Source organism: Typopeltis vanoorti, chromosome 23 (genome assembly GCF_054136105.1).
Source record: "Typopeltis vanoorti isolate ZY-2024b chromosome 23, IOZ_Tvanoo_1.0, whole genome shotgun sequence".
NCBI classification, from domain to species: domain Eukaryota; kingdom Metazoa; phylum Arthropoda; class Arachnida; order Uropygi; family Thelyphonidae; genus Typopeltis; species Typopeltis vanoorti.
In genome coordinates this window covers 9,441,486-9,465,272 of record NC_143571.1, presented here as the reverse complement: position 1 = coordinate 9,465,272, position 23,787 = coordinate 9,441,486, and the positions used below count along the sequence as shown (strand labels likewise).

At 37.0% G+C, this 23,787-nt stretch overlaps 1 protein-coding gene across 6 annotated transcripts in view; it reads right to left on the bottom strand.

Annotated features, from left to right (window-relative positions):
• The window catches only part of LOC150093608 (thrombospondin type-1 domain-containing protein 7B-like), a 950,748-nt gene that overhangs the window by 525,288 nt on the left and 401,673 nt on the right, over positions 1-23,787 (bottom strand). For all 6 annotated transcript variants that reach the window (XM_090412735.1, XM_090412734.1, XM_090412733.1 and 3 more), the window contains exon 8: positions 5,716-5,877. In XM_090412735.1, coding sequence (XP_090268861.1) covers positions 5,716-5,877 — 162 coding nt within the window. The remainder of the gene's footprint in view (positions 1-5,715; positions 5,878-23,787) is intronic.

Sequence of the window (23,787 nt, the reverse complement as noted above, 5' to 3'; positions counted from 1 at the left end):
TTTCTTAAAATGGAAGGAACTTGATAAAAATTTAAAAAACAAAACTACTATTGATTGCCAGACTCAAAGTATGTATGAAATGGAAAAGAAACATTGGACGAGTGTTTTAGAACACCTGATTGAAATGATAAAATTCCTTGGTAGCTAAAATTTAGCTTTTCGTGGATCATCTGATAAATTATATGAAAAGAATAACGACAATTTATTAAAATTAGTCGAACTATTTGCGAAGTTTGATCCCGTTATGGAAAATCATGTTGAAAGGACCCTACAACGAAACAATAGAGTACACTATTTGAGTAAACACAGTCAAAATGAAATATTGGAAACTTTAAGTAACGCAATCGGGGATACAATTTTATTATCAATTCGAAAATCTAAATATTATTCCATAATTTTAGGCTGCACACCTGATGCAAGTAAAACAAAACAAATGACCATTATTATTCGCTTTGTTTCCTGTGACAATGGAATTGTCAAGATTAGGGAAAACGTTTTAGGTTTTGCAGATATATCAGATTCCACAGCACGTGGTTTATGTGCAACAATAATGGAACAACTGGAAAAATGGAACATTCCCATTGAAGACAAGCGAGGTCAAGGGTATCACAATGGGGCAAAAATGAAAGGGAAAAAATATGGGCTCCAAAATTTGCTTTTGAACAAAAATCCTCGAGCTTTTTACATACCATGTGCTGCTCATACTCTAAATTTGATCATTAACGATGGAGCCAAAGTGAATGCAGATATAATTAGTTTCTTTGCAATTCTTCAAGAAATATACAATTTTTTTCATTCTCTCAAAACGTTGGGCAATCCTTTTATTAAAGTTGAAACGCAATGGGAAAGTAAAATTAATGAAATCCGCCCTTTACGATATCAGTTACGAGAAATTTACGATGCACTTTTTGAAATTTTAAATAATGAAAATTTTAATAAAGAAACTCAGCATGAAGCACAAACATTATGTGCTAAAATAAAGGACTACAAATTTATTTGCTCTCTTATAACTTGGTATGATTTACTTAACAGAATAAACCCTGTGAGTAAAATGCTTCAAGACAAAAATATGAACGTTACACTTGCTTTAGAATCTATCAAAAACTTAAAAATATTCTTACAAGAGTATCAATCAGATACAAATTTTAAAAAATTTCTAAAAATGGCAAAAGAACTGAGTGAAGAGGTGGATGGGGAACAAGAATTTAAAAACTGGTACAGAAGTTCGATGATGAAAGAAGACATGACAATTTGACTACGAGCATCATGACGAAACGGCACAACTGCCAAAAGATAAATTTAGAGTGAATGTGTTTTATACACTTCTAGACGTTGCAATGTGTTCGTTAATAGAACGTTTTAAATAACTAAAAACATATGATAATTTCAATTTCTTATATATTATTATATAGATTACTACAAATTAATAATGAAGATTTACGAAAAAATTGTGATGATTTAGAGATTCTCTTGAAGGACAACGACAATAAAGACGTAAATGCAATAGAACTATATGACGAGTTATGTACTTTCCGGGATTGTTTTCGGAAGGATAATTTAAATATTCAAACCCTTTCGATATTCTTAATTTTACTGTGCCTAATAATTTATCTTTCCCTAACTTTTCAATTGCTTTAAGAATACTATTAACCTTACCTGTTAGTGTAACGAGCAGTGAACATTTCTTTTCCAAGTTGAATTGATTAAAACCTACTTAAGAACAAGTATGTCACAAAAAAGGCTTGTTAGTTTGCCATTATAGCTATTGAAAATGATATCTGTGCGGAATTAGACGTTAAGACCATTATTTCTAATTTTGTGAATATGAAATCAAAACTCCTCAAATTTTAATTTAAAAAATTTCAAGTATATTTATGGAATTTAATTTATTTTCTGTTATTTTGTGAAGATGTTTTTTTTGGAATACTTATATTAAATGTTCTAATTATTTCTAAATTATTTTCTTATTTTCTCATCTATCTTGAGTTTTTTTTATTTTTCTAAAAGAGAGTTCCACTTATAAAAATTATTAAAAAATTTTTACAAGTTACTAAGAATTTAGTAACTTGTAAAATGCAAGAATTTTTTAAACTTTAGTTCAAATAAATTTTAACTTTAATTAAAATTCATTTTAATTTTGTTAGCGAATCAGGTCGGTGAGAAGGCTATAGTCCCAGTATCATTATATTCAACGATTAAAGTGAAGTGGCTATATCAAAATTTGATTTACCTTTTGAGAATTTTTTGAATATTCGGGTTTTTAACGATAATCCTGCCTAGTCAAACATTCCCGGTTCATTACATTTAGCGAACCAAAGTGTGGCTGTTCTGTCAAAATTTATTTAAGAAATTTCAAATAATTTTAATTTTTATTATCGTAAAAGAACCACGCATGCCTGGATCCTAGCACTGGTTCTAGCTGTATCTATCCCTTTCAAGAAAATTATTGCGATAGTAAGCAGTACCACTTTCACACCAGATCAAGTGTCATCGAGAATTGAAGAAAAGACAAACAGTCTCTCATCTGTAAAGAGTACATACATTGGTCCAATGGTTTAGTCTAATTTTATGGATACAACACCACTGAAAACATACTTTATGATGAGCTGTGGACAAAGGGATGCAAACTGTAGACCTTTGGGCATATAGACTTACTTCTCCCAGACATCTTGCCACAGTTTATCAAGATATCTGTGCTTGAATGGAGCTAACTTTCAAGCTGATCTATTGCAGTGCGTCGATTACAATTTGAGGTTATAACCAAAAATCTTTCTTTGTGCTTCGTGGTATAGCAAGGATGACCTCTTAGCAAATGTCTGGAACACATTCCATTGGTTTGAAATGCTGTCCAGAGCCTGGATACAATGTTATGTGAGATTTCAAAGTCTCTGGCAATATCAGGAATTCTGCAGCCTCCAAGCTTTCCAATAACCCTTCTCAGATTGAAATCATCTGGATGGTGCCTTTGAGACATTGCATCCATTCCTTCACGAAAAGAGCTCGCTTCAAACACAATTCACTTAGCACAGCTTTTTGCCTTTTGTCCTGTTGAATGCTACCACATGATCTCTTTGTGCCAAATTTGAACATGTATCCGCTTTCTACTCAGAATTGTCAGTTACACAAACTGCCTTAAGTTGAGTCGTCTGAATTTGGGGTTGAAATCTTCAGAAATAGCATTAGTCCTTAGGTTTTGGACACCAGTATGTGTATTTGTTTTTTTTTTAGCCTGATATTATTTCCTTATCTCTGTTGTGCAGTGTTGCATGGTTTCTTGATTTGTGAGTTTTTTTATGATTATTAATATTATTATTAATACATCACACCTCCAGGGAGTCCTAAAACTTATCGAGGGAGAGCATCTACTCTTCGTCTCACTACTCCACCAACCTTGAGTTACTAGAGAGCAATAGTTTTCTTAAAGTTATACTAAAAATTTCACTTTTGCTTCTACATGGTCCTTTGCAAGACACTTCCTGCTACAATATCCCTATTGAAAAATACATCATGTTAGAGGTTAATGGAATATTTTCAGCACTGGAGGATTAAAATTAATTTTAATGCTTTCAATATTTCGTCTGTCACTGAGCCATCTTCAGGGATTACAAATAACTTTTTTAACAACACAAATATAATACAATACAAAGGTTTGAGAGTGGCCGAGTCCATGGCTCGTTTTTCAGCCTATCTCAAACCTTCTATCTTGCTAAGATATGTAGATGATGTATTCTCTATTTGGCCTCATGGCCCATACACATTAGACTCCTTCCTCAGTCACCTCAATAGCCTACATCCAAGGATCCAGTTTACAATGGAAAAGGAAAATAACAATAGTTTACCCTTCCTAGACACCTTAGTAACACACCTTCTTAATGATAACCTTTCCTTTTCTGTATATAGAAAATCTATTCACACAGGCAGATACATTCACAAACTCGCCCACCACTCCTCTCAATAATGCAGCATTATTAAAACTCTAGCCAATAGAGTCCACAAGCTTTGTTCCGGTGGAACTACCCTTTCTGTCGAACTCAATCATATCACCCCTTTTCCACCTATCAACCAATTTGTGGGGTTGAGAGTATGTGGTTGAGTTCGACAGAATGAGACATTCAAATTACTGAAGAGTTTCTATAAGATTAATTCAGAAGATATTTTTGAGAATAGGATTGGTGGTGGGAGGACTAGGGGCCATACACGGAAGCTGGGCAAGAGTGTGGTTAGCAAGGGTGTTAGAGCTAGGTTTTTTACTTGGAGAGTGGTGAATGAGTGGAATAAGCTGCCAGAGTCTGTTGTGGGTGCCACGACTGTGAATGAGTTTAAGGCAAGGTATGATAGATACTGTGTGAATGTCGAATAGTTGTTCTTGACATGGTGTTAGGGCCTCCCTCGATGAGTCTATCAACTCCTTGGAGTTGCCCATAATAATAATAATAATAATACACAACATCTTCCTTTCCAATGTCTACAGCAATTACAGAATTTTTAAAAAATCAGTTCCTCTACCATTCCCCAGTCATCTCTTCAAGAAAGACTTCAGAATTGCCATCACCAATACCCTATGGTGATGGTAATTCTGAAGGCACATCAGAAAAAATAGCCAGGTCCTTAAACAAGTATGACCTCCACACAGTGTTTAAGCCCCACCATAAACTTACTATCCTTATCTGTTCCACCAAAGATCAGCTCCCTCCTCTCTCGGTGCCTGGAGTATATAGAGTACCCTGTTCCTGTAAGCTGGCTTACTTCAGACAGATCAGCAATCATCTGTTTAGAAGAACACAAATCATGCATCTGCAATCATGACTATGGGAAATCTGGCCTTGAAGACCATGTTTTGGATACAACCCAACCACCATGCTCCACCATAGTAAATTCAAAAAAGAAAGACTGTTTTTAGAATCTGCGGCGGCAATCAGAAATTAACTGAATTTAAATAAATATCTTTATTTAACATGGGAAACTTTAATTAACAGAGATCCCATGTTACATCCTAGGCCACCTACAAATGTCCATAGAGGGCACACCACCTAGATAGGACACATCACTGAGTACTGTATTGTAGTGTGTTGTTTGTGTTAATTTTGAGTGTGTTAATTTTAATCCTTTCCCAGTGCTGAAAATATTCCATTAAACCTCCAACATGATGTCCTCACAGCATTTAAGCTTCAACACACAGATTCTAATCATTCATGAAGAAGTACACTGAGGTTGCCAATAGTGTCACACAACATTCTCTTAAATGCGTGGTGATATGTCATTAAGTTTACTTGATTCCTAATATACTTTCTACTCACTTGCCACTAGTCTCTCCTCAACCTTTCCCTCCTTATTCAAGTTCTACATATCAACTGCAGAAGTACAGTTAATCTCCCCTCCCCCACCCACACACACACACAACCCCCAACGCTGTTCAAGAGTCAACTGTACTGGTCTACAATTGTCATCAATTAATGTCATCATCCCATAATTAGTCACATATCAAAACTCTTGGTAATAATTATTACCTTCCATCTTATACTGCTACATACTTAATCTTACCATTAATCATTTTATACCTACTTTATATTAATAAGAACTTTCTGAAACACAGATCCTATGCCATATGGAGAAACTGTTGGGACAACTCTAACAGCAATGAGAGGTAAATTATTTAATTTATTTTTTCTAAAAAACACAGCTCAATTTTATTAAATTTCTTATGAAACCACATACCTTCACTTGACAGTTCAAACATATTTTTTACTTTCAGAGCTATGCAAGAACCCCAAGATGACCACTGAGACACAACACAATTTCTAGAACATGGCACATTACAATGTTGAATGGTTACAGGCTGTTTCTCTTTACAAAATGTTGGTGCAACAGGAACTAAATCTAATAAAGAAAATATCAAATTTTAATAATACACAATACTCCATGTTAAATTTGACAATTATGATCAAACCTCACTATAAAGAACACTGTTTCTGTTAAATCAAACTCATTAAATAAAACAAACTACCATAAATTCTCAGCCAAAGCCTCATATAGCATGAATATGTAATAATGAGAGTTTAAAGGAATTCACTCTTAAACCAAAAATTCAACATGGGTGTCTCCACTGTCAGTGCCAGGTTATTTTGTGCCCTAGGCAAAGTTTACAAGTGCACCCCTTATTTCATAAACTAAAATGTTTCTAATTGACATTAAACAAAATAACATTGTCTTTCAGGTTAAATTAATAGGGCTTTTTTTATTTTCATTTTTAATTAATTTGAAAATTCTCTGTTATAATTCATTTACAAAAAAAGTTATAAAATACTGAAATTTAATATTTTAAATAGCGGCAAGTTCAAATCATTTAGGTAAGGAACAAAAAAGAACCAAGAGTTAAATAGTAAAATAGTGCGATGTGTGAGGGATAAGGAAAAAGAATCGATACCTAAATCATATATCACTATTTAATTTTGATATTTTAGTAAAGTATGAATAAAGCATAGCTTGAAGTTTTGCGCCCCTTTGGCTTGCGCCCTAGGCGGTTGCCTAGTTTGCCTAAATGGTAGTGCCGGCCCTGGGTGTCTCACACTAACTATTATTTATATAAATTACCTATTGTACCTGTCCTTAATACAGACATGAAAATCTAGTCTTCAGGTGAACCCTCTTGTTCTTCTTTCTCTCTCCCCCTTGCATAAGTCATAAAACTATTTCAGTAACATGTTTCCATCATATCCTCACTTTTTAGACTATCAGACAAATATTATAACTCACAAACTGCAGTCTATCCAGTAGGGAGTATCCCATTGGATACTCCCTACTGGATAGACTAACCACTACTAACCACTCACCTGCAGATTCCCCTCAACCACTTCATCCCCAAGAAATCCAAGTGGCGACCAAATCTGTACACAGTACCTCCTCAACTATAGTCTCCCAGATTTTTCACTTCCAATCTCTCACTGATCAATAACTTCTTCAGGCACCAAGCTTCAACTCCGTTCGAGTGCAATGGATTGCACTCGAACGAGATTGTCACACATAAGCCCTTTCTTCAATTAAAAATATACACATACCATTGTAATACAAATTACATTTTTTTTCCCATGCACACATATGCATATGAGTTGGATTAGAAATAAAATGGCTTGTCAAAGACTGGAGACCGTGGGTATGAGTTCTGAGAAAAATTAGGAGTGTGAACATGTACAGTAAACCTTGTGCAGTCATTCTTAAATGCTAATGATCAAGTTCCTTTCTAATATCTTCATTTTTAATTATTCTACCAATGATATCTGCATTCATCTAAAGACCACAATCCCCTTTCTACGAATGCCCCGGAGTCTATAATATTCCATGCTCACATGATCTTGCTCTATGTAATCAAGATCATGCTCACATGATCTTGATTACATAGAGCAGACATCTAAAGGTCTGGAAAAAATCCAGAAAAAATACATCTGAGATGTCAACAACAATAGGGAAGAAAACTGTTCTCGCTTTCCCTTTTTTACCCAATATACCACAATAATGAGTGAAAAAAGAACTCAACATCTTACAAAGAAGACAACTTGCTTGTAACAAAAAAAAAATCAACTATGGTCATATTTTCACAAGACACACTTAACAGGAACCAAGGATTAATCCTTGATATTTGGAAATCCCTTATCAAATCTTTCCACATATCAAACTTCAACTTTTCAGCAAAATATCTGCAAAGAATGCTGAACAATAGCTAACTCATGCCACCTCCCTCATTCCATGTGGTTTTGTTTTCAGCTTATATTTTAATGGTTCCTACATGGTTTTTTTTTTTTTTAGTAGTGTTACAGTTCATGTTTGCCTTCATTATATTTATATCTATATAGTTTTATCCCAGAAGAAGTATTAATGGTATAACTAGTCTGTTTTCATTGTCTTTATATATATTTACAACCAAAATAAATCCAGTTTATTTTATAGTACAATTATTGGTCAAAAATTCTTTGTATCCAGTATAATACATATTTTATTATTATATTCCTTTATACTTTATATTCCTTTGAGGGATCACAGTTATGTTGGTACGGGCACCTGGTCAGAATAGCTTCTGTACACGAGTTTCCTGAAAATACTTCAGGTGCAAACTTGTTTGCTTACACTTGGATAAAGGATTAAACCAAATATATATACCATATTTTTCCGTGTATAAGACGCCCCAAGGTATAAGACGAACCCTACTTTTTTGAACCCAAAATCAAGAAATCAATCTTTTAAACATAAAACCGAACACATTTGATATTTCTTTAAATATTCAAAGAATATATAGTAATTAAGTAATATTTTTAAGATACATACTAAGATGCATTTTTAGGAATGCATTTAAGATGCATTTTCTGGGCTAACTTGGTTCGTGTTCTCATGGCCAACCCTTCTCTCCTCATGAAGTTGAAGCATCATTTTGCCTTTCCTGTAAATTGCAAAGTACATATCCTTGCAGATATGTATAATGCTATGCATTATGGGAAGGGTTACTACCCAGACTGGTTTCGACCTTTATTGAGGTCTCATCAGTGGGAGTCAGACCCAGAGGTGATACCAAGGTTGAAGTAATGCAGAAGTCATATTTTCCTATGTGAGTAGCCAAAAGGTGCCACAACTTATTAAAATATTCTGGATTAGAGATAGTTGTTGGAAGTTTTAAATTAAAGATACCAAGAAATTATATAATTGGTTTAATCCTTTATCCAAGTGTAAGAAAACAAGTTTGCACCTGCAGTATTTTCAGGACTGGGGCATTATGCTATACTTTATGCTATGTGCTTTGCATTATGGGATACTAAGACAGGTGATGTGAAGTCATTAGCTTCTATATAAGAGTTGCCCCAGTCCTGAAAATACTTCAGGTGCAAACTGTGCTTGCTTACACTTGGATAAAGGAATGAACCAAGTATATAATTTCTTGGTATCATTAATTTATATTTTATCCTGAAGTTACAGTTAAGAAATGATGATAGACCTGTATCTCCAAACAGCCTCAAACCTATGTATTACTACCACTACTACCAACACCATTTTGGATATTTACTTTGGCCATATTTAATCTCTTTGCACTCATCGGCAATTCTCTCGTTCTCTCTCTTTCTTTTCTGCATATCATTCTTGGATGCATTTTACCTATCGTATTCTACTCTTAAGTTAGTTCTCCCTACTCCCAATTAGAAAGATAATGCTTGCTTGATTATCCAAGTCACTTTATACTGCACTTCGGTTGAGTCACAGCTAAAATGCAATCTAAAACATCTGCTAGTCAACTGCACATTCTAGGGTATGGCCCATTTCCTCTAAATAAACTGGTGAAGTCAGAGATTATTCCTGATGCAACGTGATAAACCTTAGCTGATGTTTGTTCCTCAGATTCTACTTCACTTCTACAAACAAACACACAGTATATTTGGCATACACAATAGTATGCCAAACATACTATACAGATTGAGAACTTCCTCCAATCAGTCCTGCAGTAAAGCAGTTTTGGCCACTAAATAGTATCTGGAACCCAAACCTGCAGACTGGCCTATAACTTGTTGCTTGAGTTCAATCAGCTCCATTATGAAGGTACAATCTTGCCTTTCTTCAACTCCTTTGGAACTTGACCCAATGTAAGACTCATATTAAACAAGTATAGTATACAAAGCCAGATATCAACTCATGGCACATTCCGTAAAAACACATGGTGATATATCATCGAGTCCAACAGAGTTGTTTGCTTAATTCCCTGTATACCTCTTGTTCACTCACAGTCTCTCCTCCACGTCTTCCATTGCTCTCAAACTCCACATGATGTCACAGTCACAAGGATGAAATAACTTTATAAAATGCTCATTTAATATCTGGAGATAGACCTCCAGATAGTCAGGAATTCAATGAGGGAAGCCACATACTATATATACCAGCTATCATTGTTATTCTTGAATTTGTTCACACTACTTGCACTCACAACATACAATGGCAATCCACTGTAATCATGCACCACCCTATGAGAGAAAAATCTAGCCATCATCCCCCCTTCTTAACAGCATTCATTCTCAGCTTTCAAGGATGCCCTCTTGTCCTTTCCCCATTCTCCATAAAATGAAAAATTCCATCAACCGAAATCCTGTATGACCCTTTCAAAAGTTTGCATGTCTCAATCGTATTGCCCCTCTTTCTCCTGTTTGCTAGTGTCTGCAGTCTACAAATTCTCAATCTGACTTCATAATCAGTATTCCACAATCCTGATATCATTTTTTAACACTCTCTCTCTCTCCACTGTGTCAGAATCGCAACAGAAACCAGGAGACCAGACCTGAACACAATAGTGCAAGTGAGGTCTTATCAAGGCTTTGTAAAGAGGCAAAATGACATCCTTATCTTTACATGTGAATGTTCATTTCAGCATTGCAATTATCTTTTGAGTGTATTTGCAATCTTTGCTAAATGGTTACTGAACTTCAACGCTATCTACTAACACTCCAAGTTCTAGCTTGATCGGCTTCTTATAGCATAATCCCACCAATATAATATGACATTAGATATCTAATTATGCCAAAGTGCATGACTTTACATTTACTGACATTGAATTGACACCCATTTTCCCATGCCAATAATTACAGCCTATTCAAATCATTCTGCAAGTACTTCATATCAGCAGTATTCCTGATTACTCTACCTATCTTTGCATCATCAGCAAATAACTGCATATCATCTGTTAATTCCTTTCCAATATCATTAATGTACAGACTGAATAACAGTGGACCAAGGACTGATCCTTGTAATACACCATTAGTTACCTTAAATCTTGCAGACTCATATCCACCATATACCACTTTTTGATATCTGTCAGTCATCCTCTTAACCATGCTATTATTTCATAATCCAAACCCATATTTTCCATGATGTAATCTGTCTAAGCAAAATCCAAAATTATTACGATACATCCGTTACCCTTGTCTAGCCCAGTGGTAACATTATAGAATGTGAGGGAGTTGCTAAAATATAATCTTCTCTTAGTAAATCCACGCTGTTCGTTGTATAGTAGAGATTCTCTATCAACCCATTTCTGAATGAAAGTCCTAACCAATGTTTCCAAATTCTTCACCCCACTCATGAGATACTGACTGATCAATAGTTGGATACATCAGTTTTTGCACCACCCTTGTGCAATGGGATTGCCATACGTTCTTTTCATTCCTGTGGCATCTTCCCTGTTCTGAGACTCAAGTTATATAGCTTGGTCAAAGGAATAGCCAGATCAGCTAAAAACACTCTTTTAGCAACCATGCTGATATCCCATCAGTCCCTGTTGCTGAATTCTTATTCAGTTTGTGCAACAGCTCTAATACCTCCTCTTCATACACTTGAGTTTCTTCAGAAGAGGTAGCAGTGAACTCAATGCTGCATACAGCAGGCAGATTGCTTTTAGCAAAATGGACACTCATGAGGGTGACAGATGAAATAACAATCTCATCTGTCACCCACACACCATCTACATTCAGAAGATTTATTCTTTCATATTCATTCTTTCTTTTAATTGCAGAATATCGATAGAATTCTTGTAGATGTTTTTAGCTTGTAGAGCCAGTTTTTTTTTTTTTTTCATACACAGACTTAGCTTTCCATACAACAGATGTGACTTTTCTGGCCTGCTGTTTATAATTTTCATAACAGACATCATCCTTATGCACATGGTATTCCTTCAACATATCATCAGTTTCTTACAAATCTCTTGCTTAATAAGATTACACATCAATTTGATTCCTACCCTATTTATTCTTTGAACCTTCCAGACATTTTGATATTGCATCATTTAAGTATTTTTTAAATGCTTCCCATGCACTATCAATATTCTTCCCATCCAGCAACCGATACAATTCTGCTGAAATCGGTATACTTCTCGGCTGGTCATAATTTCCTGCTCTGTAGTTCAGCATGTAACCTTTTCTGCATGGAAGATTCAAAAACTTAGTCACTTCCCAAGTGAGTACTGCATGATCACTGTCACCAACTGGAGGCAGAATAGTTACATCTCTGACTGAAACACCCTCTGACACTATAATCAAATCTAACACTCTTTGACCTTGAGTTCCTTCTGTCACAAGCAGCTATCTATTTGGTGGTGCATTGCTTCATTAGCAATGCACCACTAGCAACTGATCCACCAGGTCTGTAACAGTACCCCACTATGAAATTGATCTTGTTAGATTCCACCTCCCACCAGATGGCTTCAGATTCAATGCCACATGAAATACTGTTACTAGTACTACAATCATAGTTCTCAACCCTAACTGAATTCAAGTCATCCGATATCATTAGCAACATCCCCCCCCTCCTCTCCTATTCTGTCTATCCTTCCTAAAAATACTGTATCCTTTAAAATTGATACCAGTTAGTATGTCTGATTCTGATACCCAGATCTCACTGATGCCTACAATCTGAGTCCCAACATACTGACCAATGCAACAAACTCCACCCCTTTGTTTCTGATACTCCTAGTATATACATATATACTCCAAGGATGTGTGCGTGTGTGTGTCATGCAGACTGCACACAAGGTGTGTGTGTGTGTGTGTGTGTGTGTATATATATATACGAGGGACGTCCAGAAAGCAAGTTCCGTTTTTAAATATTTTCACTGCAGCGATCGCAATGGTGAGCATACGTGCCGAGTTTGTTGATTCCTTAGCAAGGTGTTGATGCCATTTTCAGATATTCTTGCAGTGCATACGCTTCTTGGTGTGTGTTTATAATGTCTAAGAAAATCGAATCGCCTGCCGCATATAAAATTCAATCACCTGCCACATGTGAAATTAGGTCAGTAATCCATTTCTTGAATGCGAGGAACATTAAAGCAGCTGAAATTCAGCAACAAATTATTGAGGTTTATGGAGAACATGCAATGAGTGATTCAATGGCATGAAGATGGGTAAGACTTTTTAATGAAGGAAGGACTAGTGTGCACGATGATCAACAGAATGGATGACCACCTTTAGTGACTGACGATGATTTAGTGCTTCAGTTGAAGAGAAGATTCGACAGAATATGGGATTCACTATGACGTCACTCTCGCTGCAATTTCCAAAAGCTTCACGTTCATGTCTTCATGAAATTGTGTCAGAGAAACTGAATTATTGGAAATTGTGTGCATGCTGGGTGCTGAAGTTGCTTACAGAACAACACAAAGTGAATTGGCTGGGCAGTGCATTGGAATTCTTGACAAGCTACCATGAGGATGGCGATGCTTTCCTGAGCAGACTTGTCACTGGAGACGAGACTTGAGTGTTGCACGCAACCCCTGAATCCAAACAACAGTCCATGGAGTGAAGGCACACCTCATCACCAGTCAAGACGAAATGAAAGACAATGGTTTCCACTCGGAAAATCATGTGTACTGTGTTATGGGACAGACAAGGAATTTTGTTGGTAGACTTCTAGGGTGAAGGTTCTACAATCAATGCGAGTATGTACACCAAACCCTTAAGAAACTCATCGTACGATCCAGAATAAATGTCGTGGCATGCTTACCAGGGGTGTTGTTTTGATTCATGATAATACCCGCCCACACACAGCTGGTGTAACACAACAACTTCTCACCACTTTTGGCTGGAAATAATTCCATTATCCCCCCATATAGTCCTGATCTTGTGCCAAGCAACTTTCACCTGTTGAACATCTGAAATCTTTCCTTGGTGGTCGGCAGTTTCAAGACAACGACGAGGTCAAAGAAGCAGTCAATACAGGGTTTGCATCACAGGTGGCAACCTTCTATGACAAAGGTATACAACTTTTGGTACCCCCGTTAAGATAAGTGCCTGAACAATGGTGGAAATTATGTAGAAAAGTAGTGCAAGATGTCTACTTTAATTTCCAATAAAGTTTTTTTTGTAAGTATATTTTTATTTCTATATCTTTATGGGTTGTCTTTGACAGCCCATCGGAACTTACTTTCTGGATGTCCCTTGTACATACATACACATTAAGCTATCTTCATGTTCTTTTGTATATCTTGTGTGCAGTCTGCATGACGCAGTTGTGCCATGCAGACATCGTGTGTTATACATGTAGAAATCTTTGCACGTTTGATGGCTCCAAACTGGATGAACACAAAGTCAAAATCGTTCTCTCCTTGTAATAATTTCCATGATAATGTCCATTCCCATCATTAGCATAATTATATAACATTCTTGCTCTTACACTCATTCTCAATCCTCCCATTATAATTTCATTTCCTTGACTCTCTGCATTAGGTATCATACCAGTTATTAGTTTTTCAAGACTCTTGATACCAAACACATTCAGGAGCAGGCCATCCCTCTTATACAAATCTAATCTTCCCTCAAACTCACTCCACTCATCCAAAAACTTGCATCCATACCTTCTATACAGCCTACACATTAAACTGTTTGCCATCATAGCCCTTCTTGTTAATTCATTTTTATCATATCGAGGTAATATACTTACTATTGACTTTTTTTTTTACTATTTATTTACTATTACTTACTAATTATATGAAGAGCCAAAGGCTTCAATTCGGCGACATGAACTTATTTAAGTTAAGGGATATTGCATCCCATATTGTTTCTTAGCCAAATAAGAAACTCAAAGAGTTTCATGCCGAATATAGAAACTATATAAAGTTCGGCAATTCCAAACGTAAGCAAATACCTGGATAGCAGCACCTGACCCATTTGGTAGTGCAAACCGAGGCAACTCATAGAAAGGGTGGAGCAAGCTCCGATCACTATTCTTGGTATTTACCCATAATGTGAACTTAGCTCCTAGGAGCTGTATTACTGTTCTACATTATGAGAGAAGGTTATACAGTTTATATAGTTTCTATATATAGTTTCTATATTTGGCATGAAACTCTTTGAGTTTCTTATTCAGCTAAGAAACAATATGGGATGCAATATCCCTTAACTTAAATAAGTTCATGTCACCAAATTGAAGCTTTTGGCTTCAATTTGGTGACATGAACTTTAATTAAAATGACATGGCTTTAATTAAAAAACACAACCATCCATTTTTAATTAAAATGGATAGTTCTGTTTTGAAATTTCATTATTTTGTTTTTGGGAAAGCTTTCAAAAAATACATTTTTCATTAATTTTTTCCAACTTTTACTCTAGTGTGTTTATCTGTACATATATTTTCTCTAAAAAAAAAAGGTCATAAGCACATTTTTTATATGTTGTTTATTAAAACTCCATTTATAACAACACAACAAAATAATTTATGTAAATTTACTGAAATAAAAGAAACTGGTCCCTACATGCTAATTGTAAAATTTACTTAGAGGGACATTTTTTTGGTCTCAATTAATCAGGTTAAGTATGCATATAATTTTTTACATGAATCCCTGACTACTAATTATAGTCAGGGATTGATGTAAAAACCACCACCTACCCACAATAATAAAATATATTTATTATTGTGGGTGAATGGGTCTACTAAATAATGGTAAACAGATAACCACTGTATCTAGATTTAGACTGTTACTATTTAAAATGGGACAGAGCTATAAAACAGATGAGATAAAACAGAAAAGAGGGACTTTCAGGAGTATCAGCAAATTGTGTACAGTTAAAGCAGCATCCTGAACAGTTAAAGTGATCACACGATTCTATTTTAGGGCCATTCAATGTTTAAAATATATGCCAATGGCATTAGAACAGATTTCAAGAAGAATGTGTAGCTGGGTGCAGGTGCACATGATGTAAATTGGAAGAGAACTATGAGAAGTAAAGCTAATATCATAGTCCTTCAAGGAGAGGTTAAGGTTGTGTATGTGTTCGCATGGGAGGGGAGGGAGAGAATGAATGTGACTAGCCACCAATTCAATGTTACTAAGCGAAAGGCTTTGCAATTTGGTAACAAGGACAAACATTTTGTACATTCAACTGGTGAGGAATGTACACTGAAGGAGGTCAAACAAAGGAGCATTATTTTCAAGCCTCAGAGTCAGAAGACTCACCGTAGAATGTTTAAACATTCAAAGACCACAATAACTATCATACCTTGCCTTGACAACTTTCAGTGTCAGAACATTTACTGTCAACTATGGCCACACAATCTTTCATTCACCACTCCATGCAAAAAAAATATTTTCACCTCCTAGCTTAACAAAGCTTGGAGTTGAAAAAACACCTAACTTCTCTAGAGTTTCCAGAGATGACCTATTGTTCTCCCATCACCTGTTACCCTGTGCAATAGTTCACTGTAAATATCTGGTATGTAACATTCTTTTAATCTAATCCTTATACTCAACTCATGTTGGAAGATTAATGGAATGAAAAAACAGCACTGTCAAAAGGATAAAATAATATTTTATTTCTTCCAATATTTAAATAAATAAAATAATATTTTATTTAAATATTGGAAGAAATAATATTTATTTCTTCCAATATTTCGCCTCAGAGACATCATCAGGGAGTGCAGCCTGAGACTTGCAACACACATAACCAACACACAACTAAGCAAAACACGTGGACAAAGAACTAGAGTCCTAACTAGGTGGGGCATTTTCTCTGGGCAGAATGAATTCTTGTCCACTCTCTATGGACACATGTTAATGGCCTAGGATGTAAACTGAGTTCCTGAGGTATTAGTGTTTCCCATATTTTGGGAAGTTTTATACACCCATATTTATTTAAATTAATGGTCCAACAATTTCCCAACAAATGGCTTCCTGGTATAAGATTCCTGTGCTCCACAGCCTGCTTTTGATCTTCCTAGGAAGATTTGGTCATCAATAAATAGGATCAGAACTAGTCAAGGCAAATGTGGCTACCTTCTAGATAAATGGGGGCTGTCAGATCACCCTTATTGTGATTGTTCCCCCATGGCTCAGACGATTACTCATACTGTGTACGACTGCCAAAGGTGCCAATTTCACGGTGGTGGCCTACAGGACATCCACAAGGTGACGGATGAGGCTTTGAATTGGCTTTCCAGCCTGGACCTTGACCTGTAGTTGGTATGGTGGTGGTTATGGAGGAAACAGAAGGAACGGTCATGTCTCACACGAAGACGTTATTCTTGTAGTCATTCTCATAGTCCTCGTCATAGTATCAGCAGAACTCCTCATCTTAGAAGATGATGATGATTAAACCTCGGACACAGCTACATTTATGTTGTGAAGTGTTGTGAGAACATGCAGCCTTGTCATACTTGTTGCAGCAGGATGATAATTGTCCCTGGGTTGATTATGACGAGTTACTTTTGCTTTATTTAAAAAAAAGAGGAAAGACTTAGAAAGCAAATTGTGGCTTTTATGTAATGAACTTTTATATGTTAAGATTTTCATCATTTATTTCTGGAAATTGTGATTGTTTACCAGTTTCATATAGCCATAAGCATAAATAAATAAATTCAAATTAATCTAATTTCTAAGAAAAACAGATGATTCTAAAAACGGTTTTTCTCTTCTAGTGGCACTAGAGTTGCCGTAGCACGTGGCGGGAAATTTGAGCTGTGCTGAAGAAAGTGCTTTTTCATTGGTGAATAGTCTGTTTTTCTACATTTTTGTAGTGCTAAGTTGTTTCTGGAATACGAGTGTCCTTCAGTGGTTGTTTTTTGAAGTTAGTTGTTGTCGCGATATTGTGTATTTTGGTTACCAAGAAGATGGGGTCAGAACCAAATGCATAATGGTGGAAGACAAGACGAAGGATAAGTTTTCATTATTTAATTATTTCATTTTATTTATTTATATCGAGTGTACTTAAACGTCCTGTTTGTAATTGTTTGTACTTTTTCTTATAGTTACACTCCCAAATACTTATTAGCATTTATTTTTTGACAGTAATTAGTGACACTAATTTGAATAATAGTGACAGCAGCAGTTAAAATTGCAAATGGCGTATCGCAAAGTCCCCACCCCCATTTAAGGACTCAATTTTGCACGATATCATACAGGATTTTGTAGTATGCGGGACTTGCGGAATGTATGCGTCCCGAAAATTGTATATGTGACAGGAGAGAGAAGGGGGAAAACGTATGTGCACAAAATGCAGGCAATGGGAGGAACTTGGTGATTTAGAAATGACCACAACTGACCTCGTTGAGTCAGAGACGGGAGATTCTCCAAGTAGAGAGATGACTGGTATGATAGAGGGCAAGAGAAGTATGAATAAAATAATAAGAGTTGGGAGTATGGAAAGTTTGAATGATTCTGAAGTTTTAGGAGATAGTCTCAATTGGGAAGATGAATGACAAACAAGAGTGGCTGACTTACAGAGAGAGAGAGAGAGAGAGAGAGAGAGAGAGAAAGAGAGAGAGAGAGAGAGAGAGAGTGAGAGATGGATGAACTGAAAGAGCAGGTGGAATGTCTGGGGAAATGAGATGAGAAGTGTGAAAGATGAGATTAGGCGAATGGAAGAGACGAATGCAACGTGAATCAGAGGAGGAGTGAGAGAGAGAGAGTTATGGAAATGAGAGAAGAGGAGAGAATAGGAACAACAGCAGAGGAGAAGGAATGAGAGAGAGTTATGGAAATGGTAGAAGAAGAGAGAATAGGAACAGTATAAGATAGGGAATGAGAGAAAGTTATGGGAGTGATAGAAGAGGAGAGAATGGGAACAGTAGAAGAGAAGGAATGAGAGAGAGTTGTATGAATGATAGAAGAGGTGAGAATAGGATAAGTGGAAGAGAGGGAATGAGTGTCAGATATAGGAATGATACAAGAGGAAAGAATGAAAACTGCAGGAGAGAGGGAATGAGAGGAATGCAAGGGAGCACAGTGACTAGGGACAGAGCGATCTCAGGAAGGCAGATAAGTAGGGGAGCACAGAGAGAAACTGTTACAGGAGAGAGAGAGAGAGATGCATATGAGCAATCGAGAAATAGGGTGGTAAGAGGTGTAACGTATGGGGACTCAATGATCGGTGGTGTTCAAGACAGGATGTGTGAGGAGTGTTTGCCAGGAGGAATGATAGAAAGTGTGGCTATGGCAGTTAAGAGAGGTGAAAGGGTGGATGAGATGATTGTGATGGTAGGAACAAATGATTTAAGAGGTACTGTAAATTGGGCTCTGATTATGCCATTCAATACATCACCGCTCTTAGCAGAAGAGCGGTGATATATTGAATGACATAATAGCAAGAATGTGTCAGAAGTGAGGATTGGAATATGTGGATGCTTGGAGTGCGTTTGAGAGCAGATAAGAATTGTATGTGAGAGACCGCTTGCATTAGAATGAGGAAAGATGTAGGCATCTGGAGAGATTGCTGTTTTGAACGGCTTAGTGTGTCCCAGTGTGGATGGTAGCAGGGGTGGCCTATTGTGAGAATGGCTACTTGGGAGAAGGGGGACGACATCAGGTAACGCTGAGCCCAGTGGAGTCTAGAGGGATAATGCTGGGTATAGAAACAACGGCATTTTTATGTCATATACTAATCCCAGGAGTATTCAGAATAGGAGAGAGAAATTGGTGGCACTGATAGCATCAGCCTGGCAAAAGATTATTGGGATCACCGAGACATCGTTGAAAGAAGAGGTAAAATAACAGGAATAGAAGTTGCTGGGTATAGCATTTTTCGGCAGGATATTATGATAAGTGACAACCTATGTCCTCTAAGAGTGGAGGCTTTGGAAGGCTGTGACACTAATGATTTTGAAAGCATATGGTATGAGGTGCAGGTGGGCAAGACAGGATATTTAGTGTGGTGTTGCTACAGACCAATGAGCACAGAGGGTGGGAACCAGGAGATGTTGAGATAATTGAGCATGGCAAGTGCAAGAAGAATGATTGTTATGGGAGATTTCAACTACAGCAGTATAAATTGGAGAGAGGAAGATGCATGTAGCAATAAGGGAATGGAATTTCTAGAATTCTTGAGGGACAAATGTCTTAGGCAATGTGCAACAAAGGGAACAAGAGGTTCAAGAGTTTTGGATTTGGTTATAGCATCAGAAGGGTTGATAATAATTGAGATGACATCTCTCCCACTAGTTGGAGAGAGTGATCATATGGTTTAGACTTGAAAATGAATGGACAATGCAGGAGTATCAAAGAGACGAGAACGTATGTGGAATTATCAAGCAGGTGATTATAATAGTCTTAGATGCCAACTTGGGGAAGTTTCGTGGAGGGAGGAATTTGAAGGCAGGGATATCATTAGTGCTTGGGAAATTGTGAAGGAATATTTGTTAGCAGCAATGGTAAGCTGTATTCCACGAGTGAAGAAGAGGACACAATTTGGAGAAAAGTGGATGACAAACAATATTAAACAGGAACTGCAGCGAAAAAGAGGCTATGGAAGAGATATAAGGAGACAGCTGACGAGCAGATGCATGAAGAATACAAGACATAGGCCGGGAGAGTGACTGGTATGGTAAGGAAGGCGAAACTGGAATATGAGAAAAGATTGGTCCTTAGATTCAAGGAAAATCCTAGGGAATTTTTTAGCTATGTGGCCAGTAGGAGGACAAATGACTGGGGAAGAATGACATTGTGGATAAAAATGGAAATAGAGTGACTGATCCAGAGGACATAGTGGAATTGTTCAATGAACACTTTATTAAAGTATTTCATCCTGGAGGAGTCAATTTGAATACTAGAGGGACTGGGCAGGTTCGAGGTTTAGAGGTGCAAGAGGAGAGTGTGTTCCACATACTCATTATACTGGATGTTATTTCACCACGAGTTTTGAGATAATGTGCTAAGGAACTGATAGTGGCTTTTGAACTTTGACCTGGCTTTTCAATGAAAGTCTGGTTGCAATGGCACTATCTTACCTTCCTTCCATTCCATGGAAGGAAGGTAAGATAGTGCCATTGTATAAGGGAGATAGCAGACTGGAAGTGTCTAATTATAGGCCAGTTTGTGTGTCATCAGTAGTTAGTAAGATCTTGGAGAAAGTAGTGAACGACCGAATACGGCATTGGGCAGATGATGGTAATGTTATCTGTGAGAGTCAACATGGATTTGTGAAGGGATGCTCTTGTTTTAGCAATATGTTAGCCTTTTATGATAAAGTTACAAGAGCATTAGATAAGGGAAAGGCATATACTGCCATTTTCCCAGACTTAGCAAAGACATATAACAGGGTGTCACATGATAAGCTGATATTCAAGTTACAGCACATGGGACTGCATGTCAGATTGGTCAACTGGATTCAGTACTGGCTGTCTGATAGGTATCAGAGAGTTGTGTATGGTGGAGCAACATCAAAGAGGCAGAAGGTTACAAGTGGGGTTCCACAGGGCTCAGTACTGGGACCTATATTGTTTAACCTTTATATCAATGATACTGTCCATGGATTGCAAGGGAATATGCAGTTGTTTGCAGATGATGCGAAGCTGGGAAGGGTTATTAGTAATAGTGCAGATGTGGTAGCTCTGCAAGAGGATTTGAATAAGCTAGATAGATGGGCAAATAAATGGGGGTATCAGTTTAATGCATCAAAATGTAAGGTCTTGAGATTTGGGACACATCGATGGGACGCTGCATACTCTATGGGAGGAGTTAAACTGGAGGAAGTAGGGATCTGGGGTTGATGATTGATAGAAACCTAAAATTTAGGGGACATATTGCAAAGGTAGTGAAGGTAACACAGAGGACTGCTGCAATAATGAGGACACTGACCTGCACAGATAAAATGGTTATCATTCCGTTGTATAAGACTCTGTTCAGACCACACTTAGACTATTGTTCTCAGATCAGGTCCCCAGGATTTGAAGGGGATAAATTAACTGTGGAAAGGGTACAAAGGCGGATAACAAAGATAGTGTCAGGACTATACAATGTTAGTTATGAGGATCAGCTGAGGGAGTGTGGACTTCAGAGTTTGGTGGACAGATGAAGGAGAGGTGATATGATTGAGACTTTTTTAAACTGTTGAGAGGTGGTTACAGGGTTGATACTGGGGAGTTCTTTCGCTTGGTTGAAGCGAAAGAACTCCCCAGGTTGAAGCGGGAAGGAGTGATGACAAGGGGCAATCCTTGGAAGTTACGAAAAGAAACTGTGAGCAAGAGGGTGAGGAGTCGTTTCTTTGCGTGGAGGTTGGTTGAACTATGAAATGCATTGCCTGATAGAGTGGTGAGAGCAAGAACGGTCAATGCATTTAAGGAATTGTATGATAGACTTTGTGTTTCCCAGGAGGAACCTCCCTCGATGAGTCGTGATAGACTTGTGTTTCTTAGAAAGGACCTCCCACGATGAGTCTTTTGACCCCATAGAGGCATATCCAAAGCATGGTCTGCAAAGCCCAATTGACTATAGTCATGACTGCAGATGTATTTCTTATGCTCTTCTATGCAGATGGTAACTGAATGTTTCTTCTGGCCAACTCTGTATACACAAGTAACTGAGAGAGGAGATAATTTGTGTTCAGTGAAGCAGATAAATGTAGCTAGTTTTAAGTGGGACTTGAAAGTGTGCAAAGATTGCATTTCTTTAAGATTCTGGCTATTTTTTCTGATATGCCTTGGACATAGGGAATGATGATGATGATGATAGCATTACTAAAATCATTCTGAAAAGAATGTCATGGATTGGGGGAAGGGCTGATTAATTTTTGTGATACTGTGAGAACTGTAGTCATTAGATAAACATGGTGTATATGATTGAGATCTGTTGTAAGAGAGTTCTCACTGGAGCAAAGTTTATGGACTATTTTTAATTTTAATGTTTAAATTATATCATACTGTTGAGAAGGGAAATAATAGGAAAGTTTGTAAATCTATATTATTATTTATTATTATTATTAGATGACACCCCCAAGGAGTCCCAGGACTCATAGAAGGAGGGCATCGTCTATACAGCTCTCCATCTCTACCAACTACAGCGAACTGCATCACCTACAACAATGCCATCTACTGTTCACCACCACTAGTATTTTCACAGACAATCGCAAACATGTATACTCAAGGCTGGATTTGGACCTTTAGCCTTTCGGCTGGAGAGCGGATATGCTAACCACTTGGCTAACCAGGCCAGCACAAGCATATGTGCCTGTGTGAGTGGATTTTCTGTATACTGAAAAGGGATAGGTTATCATTAGACGAGCATGTGACCAAGCAAGTGAGGTGACAGAGGAGAGAGTAATGAGGCATGAGACCAAACAGAAAATACATCATCTCTACATATCGTAATGAAATAGAAGGTTTGAGATGAGCTGAGTCATGAGATTGTTTTTCAAAATCTTACATGAAAAAATTGGCAGGGAGGGGTGAGAGGGGAGAATCCATAGAGGTGCCCTCTATCTGTTTCCAGAGAAATACCTATTCTGGATATTTCTCTTGGAAAAACAAAATTTATATATAAATAGAGGCTATAGTTTCTTCCCTCTCAATCCTACCTTGCCAATTTTTTCATGGAAGATTTTGAGAAACAAGCTCTTGACTCAGCTCATCTCAAACCTTCTATTTGGTTAAGATATGTGGAGATGATGTATTTTTGTGTGGTCTCATGACCAAGACACATCAAACTCTTTCCTCTGTCACCTCAATTTACTATGGAAAAGGAACCTAATAATAATAATAATAGTTTTTCTCAGACACAGTGGTTACATGCATATCTAATGGTAACCTATCTTGTTCAGTATACAGAAAATCCACTCATACAGGCACATATATATTTACAAAGTTTATTTTTTCACTTGGTTAGAGTATAATAAAATTAGTTTAATCCTTTGTCCAAGTGTGAGCAAACAAAGTTTGCGCCTGAAGTATCTTCAGGACTAGGGTAAAGTGATACAACACCAGGGCAACTCGTTGCAAAGGTGGAGAAAGCTACCAACACTCCTAACTCAGTATCTCCTATAATGCAAAACACATCTCCTTGCGGATATGTCT